The sequence below is a fragment of the Labrus mixtus genome, chromosome 20 (genome assembly GCF_963584025.1).
Source record: "Labrus mixtus chromosome 20, fLabMix1.1, whole genome shotgun sequence".
Lineage (NCBI taxonomy): Eukaryota > Metazoa > Chordata > Actinopteri > Labriformes > Labridae > Labrus > Labrus mixtus.
In genome coordinates this window covers 15,300,038-15,323,013 of record NC_083631.1, presented here as the reverse complement: position 1 = coordinate 15,323,013, position 22,976 = coordinate 15,300,038, and the positions used below count along the sequence as shown (strand labels likewise).

The 22,976-nt window shown below is 40.7% G+C and overlaps 1 protein-coding gene across 3 annotated transcripts; it reads left to right on the top strand.

Moving 5' to 3' along the window:
• The first annotated feature begins 16,417 nt into the window (after nt 1–16,417).
• Nucleotides 16,418–21,070, top strand: tmem98 (transmembrane protein 98). 3 transcript variants are annotated; one of them, XM_061065285.1, is made up of 7 exons: nt 16,418–16,540; nt 18,322–18,561; nt 19,342–19,473; nt 19,595–19,628; nt 19,712–19,827; nt 19,922–19,981; nt 20,338–21,070. In XM_061065285.1, the coding sequence occupies exons 2-7, from the start codon at nt 18,431–18,433 to the stop codon at nt 20,537–20,539; spliced, it is 675 nt and encodes a 224-aa protein (XP_060921268.1). In that variant the 5' UTR covers nt 16,418–16,540; nt 18,322–18,430; the 3' UTR covers nt 20,540–21,070. The 3 variants fall into 3 exon arrangements, with proteins under 3 accessions (XP_060921268.1, XP_060921267.1, XP_060921266.1); XM_061065284.1 differs by lacking the exon at nt 16,418–16,540 and adding an exon at nt 17,663–17,812; XM_061065283.1 differs by lacking the exon at nt 16,418–16,540 and adding an exon at nt 17,663–17,885.
• The last annotated feature ends 1,906 nt before the right edge of the window (nt 21,071–22,976 follow it).

Sequence of the window (22,976 nt, the reverse complement as noted above, 5' to 3'; positions counted from 1 at the left end):
TGCCTCTCCTGTACTGATTAAACAATATATCGCCAAAATGATATGAACGGGGAATCAACATCCAGGCAAGTGACAACAGTTTCATATTTCTGGCACATGAACAGCGATGTTGATCATCTATTGTCCCTGTGCGAAATATATTAAAGAAATAAAGTGAAGCAGTGAGCAGAGTGGCTCACCTGTTAGTAAAAGCAGCCAGGCTTTTTGTCAGCAGCCTGATGAGAAATTCTCTGCACGCTGTACCATTAGACAGTTCAGGCACATTTAACTCTCATGGGTCTGCAAAAACCTCAGGCACACAGTGCTCCCTTTTGCATCCATGCTATCCCTCCCACGCGCTTTATCTTCACAAAGATTTTTATTTTAAATTATCTTTTATAGTGACAAGTGTTTACTGCACAATTAATGTGACACCACAGGCGGGTTATTCCGGTATGATTGAGGCGTTCTGGCCCAGGGAGCCCTGCAGTATGGTAATTAAGACAAGGCTGTTACGCTGCTACATCCACGGTGACAAAAGAGGATGGGATTACCAAGAAAAGCCCTGGTGTCTCCTCCAGAAATGATATTAAACAGGTGTTAGATTGAACCACAAGGTGTCCCTGCGTTGACTGTCTTGAAAAGGTGTATAATGCACATGTTCACAACTTGTCTATTTTTGAGTGGCTGAATACACGTTAAAAAAAATGTGAAAAACACACTCACAGTATCCCTGAGGTGCGTTCAGGTTTCACTGTTTTACACTCAGAACATCTGGCTACTTGTCAACATTAGAACAGCCGTTATGTAATCCTCCATATGTTCACCTCAGCTTCTATAAAGAGAGCAGTTTACTCATACACCTTAGAGGTAGCTTCAGTAGCTGCCTGACTGGGAAAAAAATGTAAATACAGAGAGACCGAGAGGAAAGAAAAAAGAGGAACAGGCAGTCCCAATTTTCCACCTCTCTTCTCTTCTCGTCCTCTTTTGATCGGCTCTACTCCCTCACCTGAGGTCATGCTTCAGTTCAGGCTCCGTCATGTCTCCACAGCAGATGTGATATATCAGAGCACGTGTTTCCAGAAGCCCATCCATCAGCAAAACCTCTGTCCGAGTCAGCTGCTTAAAGGACATGCAAAGGAAACAAGGGCAGACAAAAATATTGGACGGTTTATAAAAACTTTTAAAGAAAATAATCCATTCAGAAAAAACGTGGAGAATTATGAAATAATATGAAGTGAAATGAAATAAACACAAAACAAGCGTAAAAGCTCTACTCCTGTTTTGTTTTCACTTTTTTTTAGATGTAACTGTCATCATTTTTTTACAGCTTAAGAACAATCAGTAAGTGTCCTTGATTTTATTTGGTGGATGAAAAAAGTGACTTCATCAAATCATATCATTCCAAAACAATAACACAACACACATCATGCTATATTTTCGTATACACTGTCCATGACCAAACACGGAGCAGTGTGGCCCTGTATTCTTAATAACAGTGATGTTTAGAGATGTTCAGCACTCGACTTTACCTTCAGCAAACCACTTTGAGCAATGCTGCAGCACACCACAGACGTACCTTCCACCTGCAGCACACTGGGTCTATAGTGTTCCAGTCAACTTGAATTTTGCCCTAATGGATTTTGTCCAGAGTTAGGTTTTTAATATAATTGATATGACTGCATCCCAGTCATGAGATAGTTTTTAGAAACATGTTTAAAGATTATTTAGCTGGGAGCGCCGATAGCCTAGTGGTTCTGTCGTGCCCCCCATGTAAAAAAAAAAGTACAGCAGGGAACTCTGAATGGTGAGTGATGCAGCCTGCAGGTTTATATGAGCTTTTGGTATCCTCTACTTCAGAAAGGCCTAAAGGTCTGTTTATAACCAGTCCCACCAGATGTAGCTCTCCGGGTTAGACATGGGCTCACCGTTCACAAACCTTCATCACCAGGTAACTTGGGACCTCTTCTGTCCCACAGAAGTTTCCCCCACCACTTGGTGTTACAGCATATTTAATGCTAATGAACCAGCCTGTATCGCCAGGGGTTCACATGAGGATCATTCATTTTATGTCCTCAACCTTTAAAAAATAAACTGAAGAGAAAGACTAAGTTAAAGACGGAGAGCTTTTGTGGTTTTTGAACATACCAGCTGTCCTAAAAACTGATCATGTGTTTAAAACAAAGACCTAATAACATGTAAATAAACATCAAATAACAAAAGTTAAAACTACAGAGACATTAAAGTCATTTCCTGCAGACAGAAGTCTTACAGCACTCACGCTTGTGCCTTCATCAGTTTCTTTGGGAATCAGAGTGAACACTTCACAATGTGCACAAGGGGAGAGAGTACAGATTGGAAAAACGCTCTCATTATTGGTTTAAATTATTTATCAATGATTAATGAATGATTGACCTCTGCCGTCCTTCAGAAAAAAAAAATCATATACTTCTAATCAAGGGTGATGTTTTAGACTCAACTACAGCCTCATGTTCAATTCCCACCTTAACTGGCTAAGGGGATCATTTTGACTTAAGACCCTTTAATAGCATGTAACTCTACTCTCTTGGGGAAAACATTAGTTTCAAGCCCAAACACAAGCAGGTAGCATCACAAACTGACTGCCGATCTCTCACCTTGATACATTTTCTTCCACATGAAACATTTCTTAAACTGATTTTAAATCATTTGAATCCTGAAATGGTTCATGTTTTTTCCCCTGCTGTTGTTGGGGAAATTCTGAAGTTCTTCAATATGTTCCTCAAAACACAAAAAGACAAGGTCATTTAAACATTGCATTGTTATGATTCTTTTGATGTAAGTGCTCTAAAAGGGAAAGTCGAGTTGAAGCTTAGAACCATACTCGCTTTATTGCTCTTCCATTGCAAGGAGGTGTGAACTATACTTCTGCAGACATGCAATTTCCATTTTTTCTGAATAAATTGATGTAGACATTTGATGTTGAAACAGCATTTGAGCCCTAAGACACTCTGTCAACTTCTTTAATGTCTTGCTGTCCGTTTAGCTAGCATAGCGTTGGTTATTTATGTTCAACAATGTAAAGGTCTGGCCTCTGAATCACGAGCATACAGGATGTAGTCAGACAAAAACAATATTTTATTAGTATACAGTGACAGATTTATTAGTTGTAAGAATACAACTGGATTTTTAACTCAACTTTTGAGTTGAGTTATTCTAGTTTTAAAGAAAAGTGAAATGGGGCTATTGAAAAATATGGACACTATATGAGAAAAAGTGTCCTGTTGTCAATCTTCTTACCTTGGCAGAAATTGTCATTTGCCCCCACGTGGCCTACAGTTACATTATTTATTGAACACTGGAGTCATTCTCAGATCTCATTATTCCAACATAGAAAGGTGTGAGATAACACTGCCATAAATCCAGCCTTTCACTAACAACTAATCAGTGATCAACATGAACAGTGCACACACTTCTCCCCTGAGGATGGCTGTGTTACCTCTGACAGAGTAATGTGCATGTTTCTATTTGCAGAAGAGAGAAGTCATTACTGTCCTCTGTTCTCACACATGCCTCTTGTGTAACGAGTTGAAGCCAGAGGTGTTATTTTATTCAACTGAGTCACTGGATAAAAAGAGGATTGCAGTGACGATTGCCCAGGGCAGCTTTTCACTCTCACATGTATGCACAAGCAGGTTTATTCATCACCTAAACACGCATACGTACTACAATATAGCGTGTCAGCAGAACAACATACAAATAAATAAACTGCACAGCATCTGTGTAATGACTTCTTCTACTGCTGATACATCCACACACAAATGGAGAACAAAGCGTGGGCTCTGGTCTGTGCTGACAAAGACGGAGCAGAACGTTGCGTCTGAACTTTCTCCCCCACTCCATCGTCGGAGTGGGCGATGAGCACAGGTGATACAAGCTCAGGCGGAGGCAAATTCTCATTTCCCTGCTTCAAAAAGCCGGCAGATCTGTTGTGTTTCATGTGCTGGCAGCCGAGGCTTTCCCTCTGCTCTGCTGGCGAACACAACCTGACCCAGAATCCACTGTGGGGGAGCCGCCAGCACCGACTGCAGGGATCGCCTTCTGTTCAGGCTCTGCTTTCATGTGGAAGTGCGAGCGAGGTGGGCATTAGTCTGTGGCAGGAGCTGAGCGGGTGTCGGGTTTCAGTGTAATACCACCAGCAATACAATAGCAATTAAAGCACCGGGATAATTAGGCTACCAAACCTGTTTTTTCTTCCCTTTTTAATTATCTTTCATCTAATTCTCCCTGTTGGCATTCATTCCTTCCTTCCCCACCTCACTCTTCATCACCTCAAGAGCTGAACCCTGCAGACCTACCGTTCACTTAAAGCCTGCAGTGGACCTGCCTCCTCTCAACACTAATTGAAGAATACAGCTGTAATTAACATCCAGTCTTCATTGACACGGCCTAATGACCCTGCTTATCAAGTCAGAGTTTCTGCAGGATGTGATGTTCTGCAGGTGATTAACTGATTATTTGCTATTTCACCATCACTGTTAACCCTCCACACACTGCCACCCACCCCACCCCTTTCACACACACACACACACACACACACACACACGTACAAACACTCAGGGATACATTGATTTGGGCAAATCCCCTGTAGTAGCTCCATGATTTATGGTCACTGTAAAGAGCTGCACAGTCAGAGAGGACATCAAGGATCGATACCCTGCATGCTCACAATGATCATATATCTTATGGACATGAAGAGAAATATTGTACTAGATTTTACAATTGTAATATGAGGGATTTTTCTAACGGAGACATGCAGATAGCTACTAAAAGTTAATGTATGGATAAAAATGAACATGGGTAGAAAATGAGGATTTGTATGAAAGCCGAATTCCGTCAGTAGAGAAAAAAAGGTGCATGCAGTAGTAGGACTATTCCATAACAGTGAATGTTTCTGGCTTAATATCACTACTACACTAAGTAAACAGATAGGTATTACTGCAAGACAAATCCAACAGTGAAAAACAACATACTGACAACTGAGCCAAGCAGTAAACTCTGCTCAACATGAACAGAGTCATCATCCTGCCGACTCGCTCACAGTGAAGGTTTCATACGATTTACTGCTTGTATTCACACATCTGCTCAACCTGATTTTACACAGACGTTTTCCCTGTGTGCTGACAGAAAAGGTCTGCGTAAAGTCAGGGTGAACAGATTAGGCTGTTTTCATTCACGCATGTATACCCCACTCGGACAATGTCAGGAAATTTCCAGGAGTTCAGAGAGTGTGTATCCTTTCAGGAATGAGCTTTCACAGATCAGCGAGCCGTCCAAATGTAGACAAAAGATGATAAATTACGTCACTACAATTCACAGTGGGAGATAAAAGTTGCTTCAATAAAGGACTATCTGTATACAAATCAGTAAACCATTGTATTGGCCAGGCCTTGCTAATAAGTTGACGATCGACAGTGGGCTGCACTTCCTGACAACCGTCTTTTGTTTTGAAGATTTTAAAAATGTCATTTCGTTTTAAAATGTTCCCGAAAGTAAAGGCAGAAGAACTTTACAGGGATACATTAAGAGCAATTTTTGCCACCCGTGCCCTTTTTTAAATCCATTTTTATGTTGCTTCCTGGTGTCTCATGAACACAAAAAGATGTAGGCTGAAGAAAGGCTTCGTGCTTTGCAGCCTGTGAGCATTTATGTCACATCCAAGAGGTGATTAGGAGCATTTTGCTACAACAGAGTTCAGATAAGAGGCAGCGATGTAAGTAAAATTGTACTTTGATTGTGTTTGATCTGCACCTTTTTGAAAACATTCTAGGAAAATGTAAGTGAATAAAAATGATTAAATATAAACAGTAACATTTTTGCCACATCCCCTTCAGCTGATTTATGACTTTGTATTCAGAGAGATAATTGAACAAGCAAAGCTTCTAAATGAAGTGTATGTATTTCAAATGTCAGGAGAACAGATTTGTGATTCTGCAAAACAAGAGGCCTTGATGCAGCCTGCGACAAACAAAACGAAAGAATGAGGTGCCTCACACCGGGGGATCAATAATAACCTCAGATACAGTAGATATGTAGGCGCATATGAATGTGTAAAACATTACCTTCAGCTGTCACCTCGTGGGACTGTGTTTCTGTGCATGGTACGTAGTGACAGTGTGACTCACTGAACCCTGGGTGTTTTGTCAGGCCTCTTTTCTCAGTGCTGACTGAACGCTCCTGCTTCTGTAAACATAGACAAATGTTCTCTACAGGAGCGCCTGCCACCCCGCAGCTCCACCATGCCTCAATCTAATGAATTTTTAAAGACGGTATCAATCAAATCACAGGCCAGATCAATAGACCACAGAGTGGATTTCATCAGCGCTACGGTGTGAGGTTTCGGTACAAATATCTCTTCCAAACCGACGTCTTGTCAGGCGGCATTTCACTTCAACTGAGCTCCACAACAGTTACAGCAATCAACCAGGAAGAGGGGAACAGAATTAAAGCAGGTCTGTCCGGTTGGAAAATAAGTGTGATTAAAGAGATAAGAGAGTGTTTTGATGGCAGCGTGTCCTCTACGCAGAGCGGACTGACCTAATTATTTGATTAAGACATCTGATAGGTCAATCAGAACAACCCCACAGTGGGCCTTCAACGTTTTAATCATTTTACAAACTACTGAGGTCATCACAGCAATATAATGCCAGTCTTACCAGGTTCAGAAAGGAAACACACAAACACACACACACACACATGCACACACATACACTAACACGTTCATCTTTATGCAGCCAGTGATGAAAAGATAAAGGAGAGAGCTAGGGGGAAGTTGCCATGCGACAAAGGCCCCGGGCCGATTTCGATTACATGTTGCAGACATAAGAGACATAAGGCCACCGTACTTTCCCTCTTTGACAGGTTGTCTGAATACCTGCAGGGATATGACCATATTAAAAAACATGTATTGCATCTCTTTCCCCCTTTTCACTCTGCCTTCCATTGAAGCCTAACAACAACAAACACTTTCTTTTTTTTCTGACTCATTGAACAAACAAACCTGTTTTGTATTTGACCAACTCTTTTTGCTTTTTATCTTTGATAGGAACATGGTTTCTGTTGCTGTGTCCTTTAAGATTTACCCAAAAACAAATACATTTCTCTTTCAATGATAAATAAACCTAAACTACAATCAGCCATTTGAAGTTGTTTAAGAACCAGGTCCCTGAATCAATTTGACTTGCTGATAAGTGCTTCTGATTTCTACCTACTTAACTTTCCACAGTTGAATCCCTTTCAACACTAAAGCCGTCATATAGGGACAGTTTTGGTTATTAGTACTGTTCTGTCTGCTCTCAAGAAATATCTGAACTTCTTTAGTCTAGAGATCTCTTTCAAAAAGGCTGGGGATATGTCCACATCCATATGTCATTCTTATCAACCACATTTTTTTAGAAAAATAATCTGACTGTGTAATAGTGTCTATAGAGAGAATCCGCGACACATGACCGTTTATGTACCCGGACTAATGTGCAGACAATTGTGGACAGGAAGCAGATTTCTAACTCCAAGGTGGGTTTTAAGTTTCAGAGTAAATATTGCCAACAAAAAGCTGCAAAGACCAAAACTCAGACCTGTGATGTCTTGTTTAGAATAGACACTTGGCTACTCTTTAGACTCAAATAGGAAGCAATTGTTCATACCTGCATCATCATGTTTTTAAAGCCTCTGTTACCGCCCCTACACTTGCAAACCTCAATGTTTTTCAAACGGACACAGGGTCGGTATGATATCAAGAGTCTACATTCCACTGTTTTTAGACATAGAGTGTAAATGTAGCTTCTGGTTCACTCTGTGGTGATAATTCAGTCTAATTCAGGCAGCATGTGAAGTGTCCATCCACTCAAACCCTCTGTATGAAAATTTCACAGCAGTGGATCCATCAATTTTACCCGGTGACAAAGATAAAACTGTCCTCTCCCCATCTTCTCTCTCCCCATTCAGCTTTTGGGAAGCAAGAAATTACTTAAAAATCAGTCCCAGAATCTACGGAGGAAGCAATTTCTCAGGTCAATGCTGCAGAGATAAGCAATGGAGAGCGGAGAAATCCAATGAATCCAATTTGATTAAATTACATTTAGCTGGAAATGATGGGAGGTTTACAAAATAAGTGGCAATATCATGAGCAATGATGTAATGAGAAATACAGTTCAAATGAAATAGAAAACAGAAAAAGAGTGGATGGATTTGATATACATGAATATCTTTTCTGTACATTTTTTTTAAGTTAGATTCATATTCTTTTTAAAGGAGAGACAAAATCCTGGAGGAGTTGAAACATCTGAAATGTTTAGAGGAATAATGAAGACAATTGACTAAAAGTATGTCCTGTTGATAAAATATCACTTTTGCCTTCAGGCCAGCACGCTCATGTGAAGTGAGCAGGAACAAACTACAGGGTTGGAGCACATGGACAGCACGACACAGCCAGCGGCTCTGTGTGACTCTGAACAAAAGTTCATTTTCAGGGTGACTTCATTCTATAATTTCTCTGACTTAAATAAAAAAATGATGTGGGACAACCTAGACCTCAACCTCTCGTGTTCCGCGTTAATCTCTGAACCAAGTCTTGCCAGACTTGCCTCTTGCTTGAGGATGATAAGGTTAGGATAAAGATGAAAAAAAAACTAATTTACCCCAAATGGGGTTAAAGGGCAGCCTAAATTGACATAGCTGAAAAAACGATGATAAATCCTGTCTACTCAACATGTGACATATCTGGGGCAGTGCCCCTAGTGTCCTCAAAGGACATACACACATAATAATCAAAGTAATATCAATGAACTAGCTCAAATGTTTTTTGTAGTTTACTACTGAATTCAAGTAAAGACAGGCAGACTGTGTGTCTGTTGGAGATAATGATTCAGCTACTGTTCGACTCTTCCTGGTTACTGGAGAGTGACTTTTCTCAACCGTGAATAAGAGCTAATGATTCTGGAAATACTACGTGTCTCACAGTGATGGCTTGGTTTGTGGAGTTTGAACTTGTTTAATTTTTGTGAGCCCAGTTAGAGGAAAGAATAAGATGTTTACTGTAACCAATTACATCCCTCAAGCAGGTATTATGTTTATTTTGAAATGATGTAACACATTGCAAAGTGAAGGGGTCACTCATATCGCTCAGCGACAAGAGAATTTTCACAGGAATCTGCAGCTCTTACTGGCCTTATGGATCTTTATAGAGGTACAGCTCTAGGGGAGCAGAGCGGGAAATGAGCAGCAGAAGCATTTTAGATATGGTCTTCAAACACGCAAGAGACATGAGTGGGAGGTTTGGTCAAAAATGATCATTATGAAACAACATTTTGTACCTTAAAATAACATCTTACATTTTTCTACTGTGAAAACGTGGTACAAACCTCCTGAGAGGAAAACAGGGAGAAACTTTCTACAAAAAGTGCAGACATCATGGCAGAAGAACAACATGGTCATTGACTTAGTAATATATTCTGCAAAAATAAGCAATATGGCAAGGAAAAGGAAAAAAAGATGCTATTAGCCCTACAGTTAATGCTTTAAAAAGATGATAAAACCAGAAGTTGTGAGGATGGACGATAGATTGAGTTTTATTCAAGTAATCAACTAAATAGATAAATATTAAAGAGAAGAGATTAAAACATATCACAATTCAATTAAATGGGGGAACAAAATCACATTGTCATCAAATAGTCTGTTCTCAAATAAAACATTACAATCCCCAATTTCCATATTGGTTCCATGTTGATTTTTCTAAAAGTTAAACTCCTTTCTAAATGATAATACACATAATCCACAAATACCAGCATACACATCCAGATGCTGTAGCCTCCAACACCCTGTAATCCACAGAAAAAGCCACAAAAGAAAAAAATGTTTGCTGTTTTTCTCTTTTCGCCTGCCAAGAACAAGATTTCATAGAGAAAGAATAAAGCATTGGAGCTGTTTGGCTAAAAGCCTTCAGGATTCTTTGAATCTCAAGGACATTTCCACGTCCTATACTCCGCTGAGTCCCCCTGCCTTTTTATGAGCCCAGCCCACCCAGCCCACCCAGCCCCATTGTATGGCTCTCAGTCGCAGAGAGCTTCCTGCTTTTCCAAACCAGCTGCTTATAAAACAGAGAGCCGTGTAAGCCTGTGGAGCTGCGGGGATTGGCGATCCCTGGGGTAAAAGCTGTGAACATTTAGAAAAACTCTCTTGTTTGGCTTTTGGACTTCTTTTTTCTGAGCCCCATTTTGAAAGTCAAGAGATTTTTAAGTCGCTCTTCACAGGAAATTGGCTTTTTAAAAAGTTGAAATGCTGAGAGAACTTTGTGAGCCGAGCAGGTCTTATAAAACAGGGTCTTTAAAAGTTAAAAATGTCACAAGTGGAACCCTGAGGCGAAATGTTCTGCATTTTCAGGGTGTCATACTGTGTGTTCATTTACATTCAGACTGAGAGTTTACATCATTCTTTGAGAAAAATACATAGAAAAGGTATTATTTGACAGAACAATCATTGTGCTACATTGTTGCCACATGCAGAAAATTAACAATGAACACACCATTTAATCTATTCATGCCCTCCATATGAGAAACCCACTCAACCATGGCCATCAGATAAACTGTGCGACCTTCTATTGAATGATGTCTTTACTGCCTCCCCTCTGCTCCGAAATAAAGCTTTAAAACACATTGTTTTAGCAGTTCAATAGTCCAAGGCTGGATCTTCAGATCAATTATTTGTTTTCACTTCAGAGGCCTTCTTAACTGCTCTCCTGCAATCCCAAATGTGCCACATAGTCTCAGGATACATCCAGACTAAATGTGTTGAGGTTTCTATTTAAAAATTACACTTCATATCCATTTCCAGGTAAAAACAAAAAAAAACAGAAAAGTAAAAAAAGCTTAAAAATGGCATATAGGTAATTAAACTGGGAACATTATTCTTCCTGTCAAGAACTAACAGGTATTATGCACTTGTACTCAATTTCTGCCATCGGATGCTTAAACAGGTCCAGGTCAAAATGGCAGCAGGCTAAGAAAAATCCCATCTCTCCCAGATTCATTCTTAAGCTTTCTGTGGGAGATCCTGAGGGGTTCACTGATATGGATTGCCCCTTTTCTCTCCCTGTCTCCTCCCAGTTTGAAATGCCTATAGAATGCCTTTCTATTGAACAGCAGCAGTGCCACTCTTAGCCACTACCAATATATGTTGTCCAAGTGGTCTAGTTGTTCAGTCTGTTTTGCACACTGGTTTGGTGGCTTCTTTTCTCCAATGAATGAGAGAATGTACTTGTTTTCTGCTTTCCAAAAAATCTCTCCTTAAAATGTTTGCATCTCCAGACCACTTATTATATAAATGAATCCCTCGAGTCACGGTAGTAACTCTTGAATCATCTCTTACTGGATCATTAAGAAACTGATAAATCATAGATAAGCACCCTGTGATGACCATGCGGTTTGTCCACGTTTTCCCATGTGTCATCATTCAGGCCAACACTTAATACAACACACAATACACAAATAATCCATCTCATATTACAAGGCACAAGCAAAACACTCTCTCATATGCAAACACCAAAAATGATACTAACGTTTGCTCTTTTTTATCTGGAGTTTGCCTTGGATTGCATATTTTAGACTGAAGCCTCTTCATCAACATCATGAGTTGACTCTGTGTCTCTCCCACATTTCTGATACTAGATATTTTCATGGTTGGCCTCAAGCTTCAGAGAGCTGATAAGACAGAGAAAAAACAAAACATCTTTTTTTATTTTAATGTGGGAAGCATAACCACCTCCGCCAAACAAAGATTATGGGCACACAGAATACAATAGGGGGTATATGTGCTTCTACAACACTTCTCCCAGCAGACTGGCCGACATTACTTCAAATAAATTGTTGAAGGAAATTGAAATACTTTCTCCTTCTTATTTTCAAAAACAATTCTCAGTCCCAGCCCTGATGAAGTATCTCATGCAGGAACAGGTGAAGAAAACATAGGAAAAAGTTGATACCATCAGAAAACACTGCGTTTAATAAAGCATTGTCATCATACCAACGTGGAATAACACAGTTAGAAACTGCCAGAGTTGATGGATTTTTCGCTCAAACGCCCGCACCTGCTAGGGAGAATGAGGGAAATATATTTGAGTCGCCTGCCACGCTGTCAACAACAGTCATCACACACAAAGACTGTTGTCAGGCGCTGACAGCCAAGAATGTTTCTTACTGTCTGTGATTGAGAGAGCAAACGCAATAGATAAATCATCAGAGCGGTGCTCCAGCTCCACAGCTTCTCAGAGGCCATCTGTTAAAAAAAGACCTCCCTCTTACACATTCACACACTTTATGCCCCTCCCCTGCTGCCTGCAGAACTCCAACAGGCCACAGATGTCATAAAACGCCACGGGGACAGTACACACACTGATCAGTTAACAGCAGACAGTCTAAAGCAGCAGTGATCAGTGAGCCTTTACTCAGATGATGCGTGATGTAAAACCATCACTTCTGAGTGCGACTGTTTATTGTCTGAGAGTAAAAGCAGAAAAACACTCACTAACTCAGTCAGTCTCGTTCAGTCCGTCACTGCTGCGAGTAGCATGCATGGCTGGTATAATGAGGAATCTAATGAAGAGGGAGTTTTTAGGGAAAGCATCATTTACTCCCTCCTGTCGATTGCAGCTGGCACAACAGTTTGTCCATCACACGTTGTGGAGGAGAGAACAGGCGGACATTTCTGTTATAATACAATCCTTTTGCTCAAATTAAGGGCGCCAAACAGACGGCAAACATTTTCTTCACATGAAAACATAAAGATGCGACCTCAGAAAGATCCACCAGTACTTTACAATTTATCTTTGGGCTATTGAAAACGGCTTTTTCTTCATTACAAATGACTGTTTCTTGATACTCTATTTCTCTTCAAGGGTAAGACTAGAGATGGAGAGAGTTTCAGGGCTTTGCACACAAGTTTCATACTTAGAACCTACAATTGCAACAACTAAAAATATAGAACACATTTGTTGATTCATTTCTGAATCAATTCTTTGTTATGTAAATTATCAGAGAAAAAAAGTCATCACAAACTCAAAATATGACAATTGTGGCCTTATTATCTCTGGTTACAAAGAGAAAAGTGACAACTGAGCACTGGAAATGAGACTTTCGTTGAAAAAAATATTCAAAATAGATCTATATCGACTGGCCATAGCAGGTCAGCATCCTCTCATATGACATTTTTTTTAAAGCCTTTATAAGCCTTCTGCCTGTATTAAGGAACTTAACGGCCCAATGGGATTCATGAATGATGCTTGACATTTCAATCAATCATTATTAGTATAGTGCCAATTCATAACAAATGTTATCTCGAGACGCTTCATAAAAGAGATGGTAGAAGACCTTACTCATTGTTATGTCACAAAAGAAAAATGGCACAGAGGGAGATGGGATAAGACGCAGGTTTCTCCTTTGTATTCCTCGCGTTCCTGTTGTATACACTTCCTTGCGGCTGAGGTGGAGGTTGTAGCAGGCCGTGCATGAATGAGGACGGCGGTGGTTGTGGAGGCGACACAGTCTGATGGTTGTGGCTGGCCGTCAGAGACGTCGGGTGGTATTTGAGCTACTGCATGAGGCAGGGTGTAAGATACTCTCCTAAAAGTGTTGCCTAATGTGCAAGTGCCATCCATACTATGTCTGTAACCTTGTCTTACTTCCAGTTTTTTTTAATGGGGTTGTAAATAACAAGACTTCCAGGTAAGCTTGTCTGGAAATAAGGGAGTCTATAAACCCAAAGTGAGACCACCAGACCACTCTCCTTGGAGCGAGAAAGAGATGTGCTTGCTAAGTGTGATTGAAGAACATTATGTCAGGCTTTTATAGCAGGTGGACGTCCCTTCTCTAGGGAGAAGATGTCAGGTCAGTCAGCTCGTCACGTCTGGTGTTTTGTTATGAATCTCTGGAAGACAGCGGAGGGGGTCCTGTAGTGAGACCCTCTACAGGTTCTTGTTGACTTGAAACGACTCCTGCATAATTAAAACACATTACTTTCTCAATAAACAATCCATGAAGCTAAAATCTTTTATGCAACAAGTATTGAATAAATGAAAGCTTTTCGATAGATTACTCTACACCTTCATCAAACCTGGTAAGAAAAATTGAGCTTATAACCACTGCTGTTTATTTCCTTTGGTGAAGTCTTTGTAAGACATTACTATTCCTTATACTGGACTCCTGCCACCTCAGCAGCATCAAAGACAGTTAATAGTTCAATTACAGCCGGGCAGGTTCAATCTCAGGGGGAATTGACTGTTACCAGCTGATAAGCTCTGCTGCTGCTGCTGCTAAATACACCTACTGAATAACACTCACCTGCTTTTAAGCATGGTGCTACTGCAAGCTCACCAGCCAACAATGAACAATAAGCGGTATGTCAGAGAGCAGAGAAGAAAAGACAAAGTAAAGCTTCCTTGATATATGCATGTTGAAGCACTATAAGTGGAGTGATGGAATGGATGTGACGAGACTACGACAATCTATATTGCTACTCTCTCTTCGAGCTGGGGCTGTTGAATAAACATATATGCGCTACACTATGCTTGTGTTGAATTTCAAAGACACATGCCTGTACCAGAACGCTGCACAGACACACCTAATGATGCATTTCCGTGACTGAAAGGCTGGCTCAAGCATTAACCAGCTTTTGCCGGCTCTGTACTGAGGTACTCTGCTTTCATGCTGGATGCTGGATTCAGCTGTAGAGGGGATAATTATCCCTGCTGGTGGCATGGATCTGCTTAAAGCAAAGTGAACCACGCAGGGAAAAGGGGATGTAGAGCTATAATTTATGAGGAAAAAGCACCAGGCTGAAGTGTGTAACCAAGATGGATTAACTATGGCAACAATGGGAATTCTGCCACTTTACTTTATGAAATGGTTTAATGTTGAATGAGTTGATATAATGCAGAGCGAAAAGCTGGTCATACCCTCACTCACGTGGAACATTCCTGAACATCTGTGAAGAGAAGAAGCAGTCAGCTCCTCATCCCCCATGTGGACCGATGGCTCTGCAGAGTGGAGGGAGTATCATGTTAACACCAGGCTAATAGGACATCTTGAACTGTCAACTATCTCATTCATATTTATCCCTTTATTTTTGATTACCTCCAAATTTTCATAACATACTGTTATGGATTGATATATTTGGCTAAATAATTTGGTCTTTCAGGTTCACAGGATTTTGTTCTGGAGATATCACCATTAGCTGAATTTATCTGATGTATTAAACATTTCTAATTTTATTCCGAGCATTTTAAGGATCTCTCACTGATTTTGCCTTTAAAGTTCACTTTAAAAGGTAATTTGGCCCAATTTGAGTCTGTTTGAGAACTTTAAATCAAACATTTGGGTTTTGCAGGAAAAGCACAAGAAATTGGTGAAATTGGTGTTGGCTGCATTTTCTTTTGGTTGGTGCAGATATGGCTATACATTTGCTACTGTGACACTTTGTAGAATGCAACAACCCTAAAGCGATACCTAATGAATTAAATTAGTTACACCTGTGTTCTTATTTGCTTTGAAACTTAAAAATGACTGCCATGAGAAAGGGCTAAGGTCTAAATTTAAGCGTTCAGGCACTGAAATACAAGGACAGGAAAAGGGACAACTTCATAGTAAAGTGAGACAAGTGAAAAATAGGCTATTATCCAGAAAAATATCTAACACTAGGCTACATAAATTAAAACTGACCAGCATTGTTCTTTAACTCCCAACTGAGTGCTTGAAAATCATTCACAGAGCACACTGAAAAACACAGTGACAAATGAGCAGGAATATGTCTAAAATATTCCCACAAGATTCAGCATTAGCACTAGTTTGCTACCTAACCGACCACACGAGAAGCCTACCTGGAGTAAACGCAAGAAATGTTTACATGTTTTGGCTCTTCCTTTCCTCTTGTGTGACGCGAACAGTTCAGCGGTCCGTGTACGCCACCTGGCGTTGACTGTACCGATTTCAGTGACAAAAGTGTGATAGACCCACAGGATAAAACAGGAAAACATTTACACATACTCACATCGACAACATACCTAAAGAGGCGCGTGGCCAAATCTACGCACGCACTGATGATTGCTGCAAGGTATTATGAGTATTACCAGCCCCAAGAGCCTGATATATCGACACTTTACAAACGACTTTTGTCAACAACAACAACAACAACAACAACAACAACAAAGAACACGACCAAGAGAGGCATCAAAGTGTTCAGGGCGCCACTTTTTACACCTTTTGCCGTGTTTTTATTTGTTATTTTTGTGTGACTAAATGCGTTTGCAAAGTGACTGCAAGCCCAAATACAGAGTGTGCGCGCGCAGAAAGGTATGTTCATCATCAATCACCCTCAGGCTCGTGCGTTACCATCCGCTGCTTTCGTGCGCGTGCACAGAGTCTATGGTTCACAGCCTCAGATTTGGAGATGTCGGTGCCGTCTCCGCGTGCATGGTGCAGGGTAGAAAAGTTTTTTTAGAGTTCCAAAAGGAATCCAACTAAAGGGACAAAATGTTGAGGTAAGTAACTGGAAATGTATATTGTTTTGACAGTTTCGGGCGCAAAAAAAACATAGTCTAACCGTACTTTTGGAAATCTTCTGTAGACATGTAGAGAAATAGTCTATCTTCTATAACGGGGATGTTGAGGCATAGTGTCTGCATTTGTTAAATACAGCGACATTGGAAAACTTTGCCTGTTTGTTTCCGTTGTTCTATCAATTGAATATATTAAGGCAACTGAGATGGCTTTGAATAATTATTCAAAGTTGTACTCATGTTGTTTTGTTTCTATAGCCTAAGGCAAAATGTAGGCAACAATGATTCAGAGAAAACTGGGACTTTCTAATGTTACCCATGATGCCTAAAACTCTTTCTTTTTGTGTGAGCCCTCACAGTTATAGTGGTGTATTTTAAATAAAAAGGACAGATAATTTAGTCGAGAAAGTTCCAATTGCATTCAGAGCTTAAATTCAGGCACCAAGTGACTCTATGCAAGGGACTTAGTGTGTATTAGAGAGGCTACAAATCTTAAGCATTAAAGAAAATGTTGTTCTGTTGAGATGGACTACTCTTGTCTTTTACACAGAATTAAAAAAAATGGGTGAAATGTGTTTTTAAAAGCCAAAGAGCAAATCTGACTTTAAGGGAAAGTCTGTGGTATTGATTGCTGACAGCCCTCAGGAATGTTGGAAATATTAATTGGTCCCTGCTGTAACTAAAATGTCACCAGTCGCTCAGTTTTCATTGTTGTCTTTGTGTTCAATCAAGCTGCAGGCTTTTCAGGCTATTCGGATACACCGGGCTGTGAAAAGAGAAGCAGAAAGAGAAGCTATGGGGCAGGAGAGAGACAGGAGAAAGCCCTGTATGATACAGCGAGTGTAACACAAATTAATCAGATTAAAGAATTACAGCATTCCACAGCAGACTCTCACACAATCATCCAGGCAAAAATGCAGGTTTACACAATGTTGTAATGTTGAAAGTTCAGCTGCTGCTGGGGTCATTTGTGCTTGTAACTACATATGAAACTGTATCTATGCTTTATAATGACAAATAAATCATAGTGTACCTAAAGAGCCAATGACAGCTTTCCTCCAGAGAGATTACACACATCCACACACACACACATACGGTCAGGTGGGGCAGGAAAGGTTAATGAGTGACCAGACCAGGCTGAAGGGCAGGTTTTACTTTACACTTTCAGAAGAAGGCTAAATGCGGGAAAATGGTGCCTGAATTAAACTTCAGATAATCCAAGAATACTTCAGCTGGGACTGAAAACACCTGAAGGTAGGAGGTCAAAGTTCATGAGAATTCTGTGCTTGGGTTTCGTTGAGGTTTCAACTGTGAGATTGGATATATTGTGAGTACAAACAGGATTTCTTTCACACAGTTTTCATTTTAAGTAGTAGTTTACTTGTTAAACTTCAATAGAATAAATATTATGTTGGCCACTGGTGGTTGTGGTCTGCCTTAAATTAGCAAAGAGTCAGTTTACAGCAATTTGTCTGTTGTCATTTCGCTGTAAGAAGCGCAAACAAAGGGCAAGTGCACTTCAGCTTTTTATGTACTCAGATAAAGGTCATTTTTATGTGCATGTCGTAGGTGTGTCACATTTAGAAACAGACAGGACCGCTGCTGATTGTGTTCTCCTCTCCACAGTTAAGAGGGGTATTGTAGTCCAACAAAAATGGAAATGTTCATGCAGAATTGTCCTGAAGTGTGGCGATAATGTCCCTGTTCTCCTGTTTGATGTCCCACAATCACACTGAAACCACCAATTATTTTCTCCTCAACAGATGAGCACCCATCCATAACTTAGCTCGGACAATCGGCCGACCCTGATTGGACTGTTTCCCCCCTCCAAACGAGTTGCTGCCTGCAGCTGCTGTGGGAGCCCGAGTCGCCATGGAGACGGTGGTGATCGTGGCCATAGGGGTGTTGGCCACCATTTTCCTGGCCTCCTTCGCTGCCCTGGTGGTGGTTTGCAGACATCGCTACTGCCACCCTCACGACCTGCTGCACCACTTTGACTCCAAGTCAGTAAATCAAAACAAAGTCTGTTAACTTGGATCAGCCTATATAAAAAAATAATCTTAGTCTTAGGTTTTTTTTAAGGATTATTTGGGACTTTTTCTGACTTTATTTAGGTACAGGACAGTGAATAGAGTCAGAAATTGGGATGAGACAGAATGGGGAATGACATTCAGGAAAGGAGCCACAGGTTGGACTCGAACCTGGGCCACCCGCCGTAAAGACCTTAGTCTCTGAGCGCACCAACCACTATGCCACCGGCGCCCCTAATCTTAGTCTTAGTTCACTTGTCACCTGTGATGCAGGTTTCTCTACACTGTCTACATATGTACTGTGTGATTCTTTTATAATATGGTTAAAATATTTTACCTGTAGAAGAAACTTTGAAACTATTAGGGAGCATGTTACGTGTTTTTTTAAACAACTTACAATAGAAAGATGCTGGAAAGCAAGGCAGAGAAAGCTGGAACAAAGGCCCTCAGATCAGAGATGTTATGCTTCATGGTCAGCATCTTAATCCTTAAGCCACGTTGGCACTTCATTTTTTAGGCATTTCAATCGCAGTTGGACCAAATTCACCTCAACTATTAAGAATTTTCTTCTTACTGCGTCTTTACCCTATGACGTAGTTCACACTATGACGTAGTTTACACTATGACGTAGTTCACACTATGACGTAGTTCACACTCGTCGCTTTATGTGTATCTAAAGCAGGATGCTTTCTAGGTTTGAATTTACTTGCCATTTGGATTCTGGTTAATGATCCTTATTTGTCTGTATTTCAGGCCCACAGTGGATCTGATCGGAGCCATGGAGACCCAGAGTGAGCTGTCAGAGCTGGAGCTGGACGATGTGGTCATCACAAACCCCCACATCGAGGCCATCTTGGAGAACGAGGACTGGATAGAGGACGCCTCGTATGTCTAACTGTTTTTTTTGTTGTTGCATGATATAAGATTTGAATCATATTAATAACTATACATAGTTACTGTCGTACATCAAATTCAATTATGTGATTTTGTTTTTTGTCCTAAACAGTGGATTGGTCTCTCACTGCATTTCTATCTTAAAGGTAAGAGGATTTCACCATTTGAGTCTATATATTTATTTACACCAATCAGCAGAAACTATAAAATATCTTTCTTCCACGAACAGATCTGCCACACTTTGACCGAAAAGCTGGTTGCCATGACCATGGGCTCAGGGGCAAAGGTCAAAGCACCAGCCAGCCTGAGTGACATCATCACTGTAGCCAAACGGATCAGCCCGAGGTAACACACTGTTTGATTCAGAAAAAATGAACATGATCACATTACTGACTCCAGCTCACCTACCTCCTCATATCCTTATTGCCTCTTCCCGCAGGGTGGACGACGTTGTCAGATCTATGTACCCTCCTCTGGACCCAATCCTCCTCGACGCCAGGTAATCTCATTTATTGCCTCTTTTTGTATGACTGTGATGACTTAATGCAAGCACCTACCAATGTGATTGATTTGGCATCTGTAAGAGCTGGAAAGAGCACACACTTGACTTGACTTATCCTGAATGCAATAACATTGAAACAGAGAGAGAAAGAGACAGCAAGACAAATGCTAAAGTGTGGCAGCAAATGTATGCTTTCAGGAAAACATTATAACTCAAAATTATTTGTTTTTCATCATGAATTGAATTGAAATTGAAGTTCTTAGTTGTAAAAAGCCCTTTCTTTCAAAATAAAAGCTTTTCATCCTGCATAAAACTGAGAAATCAAATCATTCTCTCCTTTTCCTTCTCCTCAGGGCCACAGCTCTCCTCCTTTCAGTCAGCCACCTGGTGCTTGTCACCCGCAACGCCTGTCACATGTCGGGCAGTATGGACTGGATCGACCAGTCGCTCCACGCTGCTGAAGATCACATGGTGGTTTTGCGTGAGGCGGCCCTGGCCTCCGAACCGGAACGTTACATACCTGGAGTCGACGCACAGAAAGAGCAGGCCATCTAGTACCAACACAGATATTAATCATAAACACAGAAAGGCAGCAGTAGGCCGTAAAAATTATGCCCCGCCTCTCTTCGCCTCGTTCTGCAATGAACGGGCACATATTCTGCAAGATGGTGTTGAAAAAGCATGTTTCCCCTAACTCAATATCAAGCAAATAGGCTGTGCAGATGGATGTAGTGACATTTAACACACAAAAATTGTCCTAGATTTTTTTTTTTTTATTTATCATATTTTCATGAAAAGTGCTTTCTGGCTTTCACACAGCCGCATACAGGTGGTGTATTTTGTATGTAACCTTCCAGCAGATCTTTAAATAGTTGGTCTGTTGAAGGTGTAAGCTGCTTGCAAGTGAGGGGCTTTTAAAAATTTCTTCCAAAGTGCGCCATCGCCCAGCGGTGGGCCTAAATCCAATCTCGCCGTCACATGGAGGCTTAGTCAGCTAATCCATTCTGAGAAAGAAAAAAAAAAACCCAGTTAGCCAGTGAACCCAAAAAGGCTCCATCTCAGTGGACTAATAGAAGACCAACCTGACGTAATTACAGTCTGTGTTATCAGCATGACCTGTAGATGCTCAAAAAACATCCCACAGTTACTCTTAGTTAGGAATCACCGGTCTGGGAGTTTTTCAGACACAGATGGCATTCTTTTATACCACATCAGCAGCCGAGTAAACGTTTTTCCAGTTGAGTTATGCCCTTATGTGCCATTGCTGCATATTATGTTTAATTGCTCGTATCAAAAGAGACACTAGTATCTCCTCCACTGAAATATCACAAACTCCACCAGATCAATTGATGCGAGACTCTGGGCATACACCACTGGTCCTAAGTGGATGTTTTCCTATTGACTTCAGTGATCACTTTACTGTTCTTCAGGCACCACGAGCAGGTTCATATTCATCAAGACTTCAGATTGTCCTGGACTCTGGTAGTGATAATCATGTACCCCTGGGTTAGAACGTTATTCATTTTGCAAACAGTAATCACATAGTAGTAAGTTAGGCTTTAGAAATCCAATACTTCTGTTTGTATTAGGACATTCATCAGCCTGAACTTTGCATTTATGGATTATTAGCTTGTGATAGCATGCTAAAACATGAACATGTCAATGGTAAACTTTGTTTCTGCTAAACATCTGCATGTTAGCTTTGTCACTGAGAGCATCGTGGAGAATTTGATACAGCTCCTAAGGTATTACTTTATTTATTCCTATGAAGCTGCTCAGTGGCACTTCATGCAATAAAAAGTCTGAAGACATTATTACCTGGATCCTCCGGATAGAGACCTCATTGTTTGGTCGAGACAAACCTACTAGTTCTTTTTCTTTCAAACTTTCAGTCATCCTAACAGGAATAGGGCTGAAACTGAGACGGGCCTTAAGCCTCCTTACAAACCGCTTAAACACAGCCACTTGCAGCCAGATTGGTCACACCCCTAACTATGCATCACTCAGTATCTTTCAGAAATTCAAAAGGGCATAGTGTCAATAAAGACATTAACTTTTATGACCAAATTCAGTTTTTTAAATCAGGCTATTTACGAGTTGATTTCTGCTTTCAAATTGGACATTTGAACATGGGGCTTTTATGGGCCTTCCAGGTCTTTTGGAGCCAGCTTCCAGCAGAAACTCAAGGAATTGCAGATTTTTTGCACTTCTGCATTGGCTTCATTTTCAACACAGGAGCTTGCCCCCTGGTTTTTACGAGCTAGTGGTCCAACCTCAAAACTATCTCAAATTGGCTTCAAAGCCTAATGGACTTCTGAATTCTCCGGTGAGCATGTGAGCATGCTGATGTTAGCATTAGGGTCAAAGCACAGCTGTGCTTTCAGCCACATGGAACTGCTTACATGTTAGCATGACGAGTCACTTGTATGATGCCCTGAAGCCTCTGTGTTATGTACTGGTCAATGCAAGACAGTGATTTGAAAAACATCTGTTCTTTAATTCTACAAGTGCAACATTTTCTAAATGAGTTCAGCATCGGTTTCTGACCACCAGGGGAGGAATAACATCGTACACAAATATCAAAGTATACTGAGACTTTTTAATCGTGTCACCATTAGCTGTTTAAAGTGTTACTGTAAAGTCCTGTTGTTTATTCTGTCTGGAATATTGAGCTTTTACACACTATGAAGAAATAGAGTGTGTCTGTAGGCCCCATGTAACTATATTACTTTATGAGGAGGTTTTCAAAAGTGTGTTGATGGAGGTGAGGCAGAATTAGTGTGTCATTTTTGGCCAGAGGGATGTTATTGGAGCATGTGTACCTGCTCTTCCATGCATAGCTAATAGTGAATCCCAGAAGGGTCTTAATAAGGCATTACCCAGAGCCTCAATAAGCACATGGGCTTAGTCTTCAATTCACATGGCACAAAGCTTTGGGTACACAAGCCTGGAACATTAACACATTAGTACAGCCAGTGACACAATGCTGTGA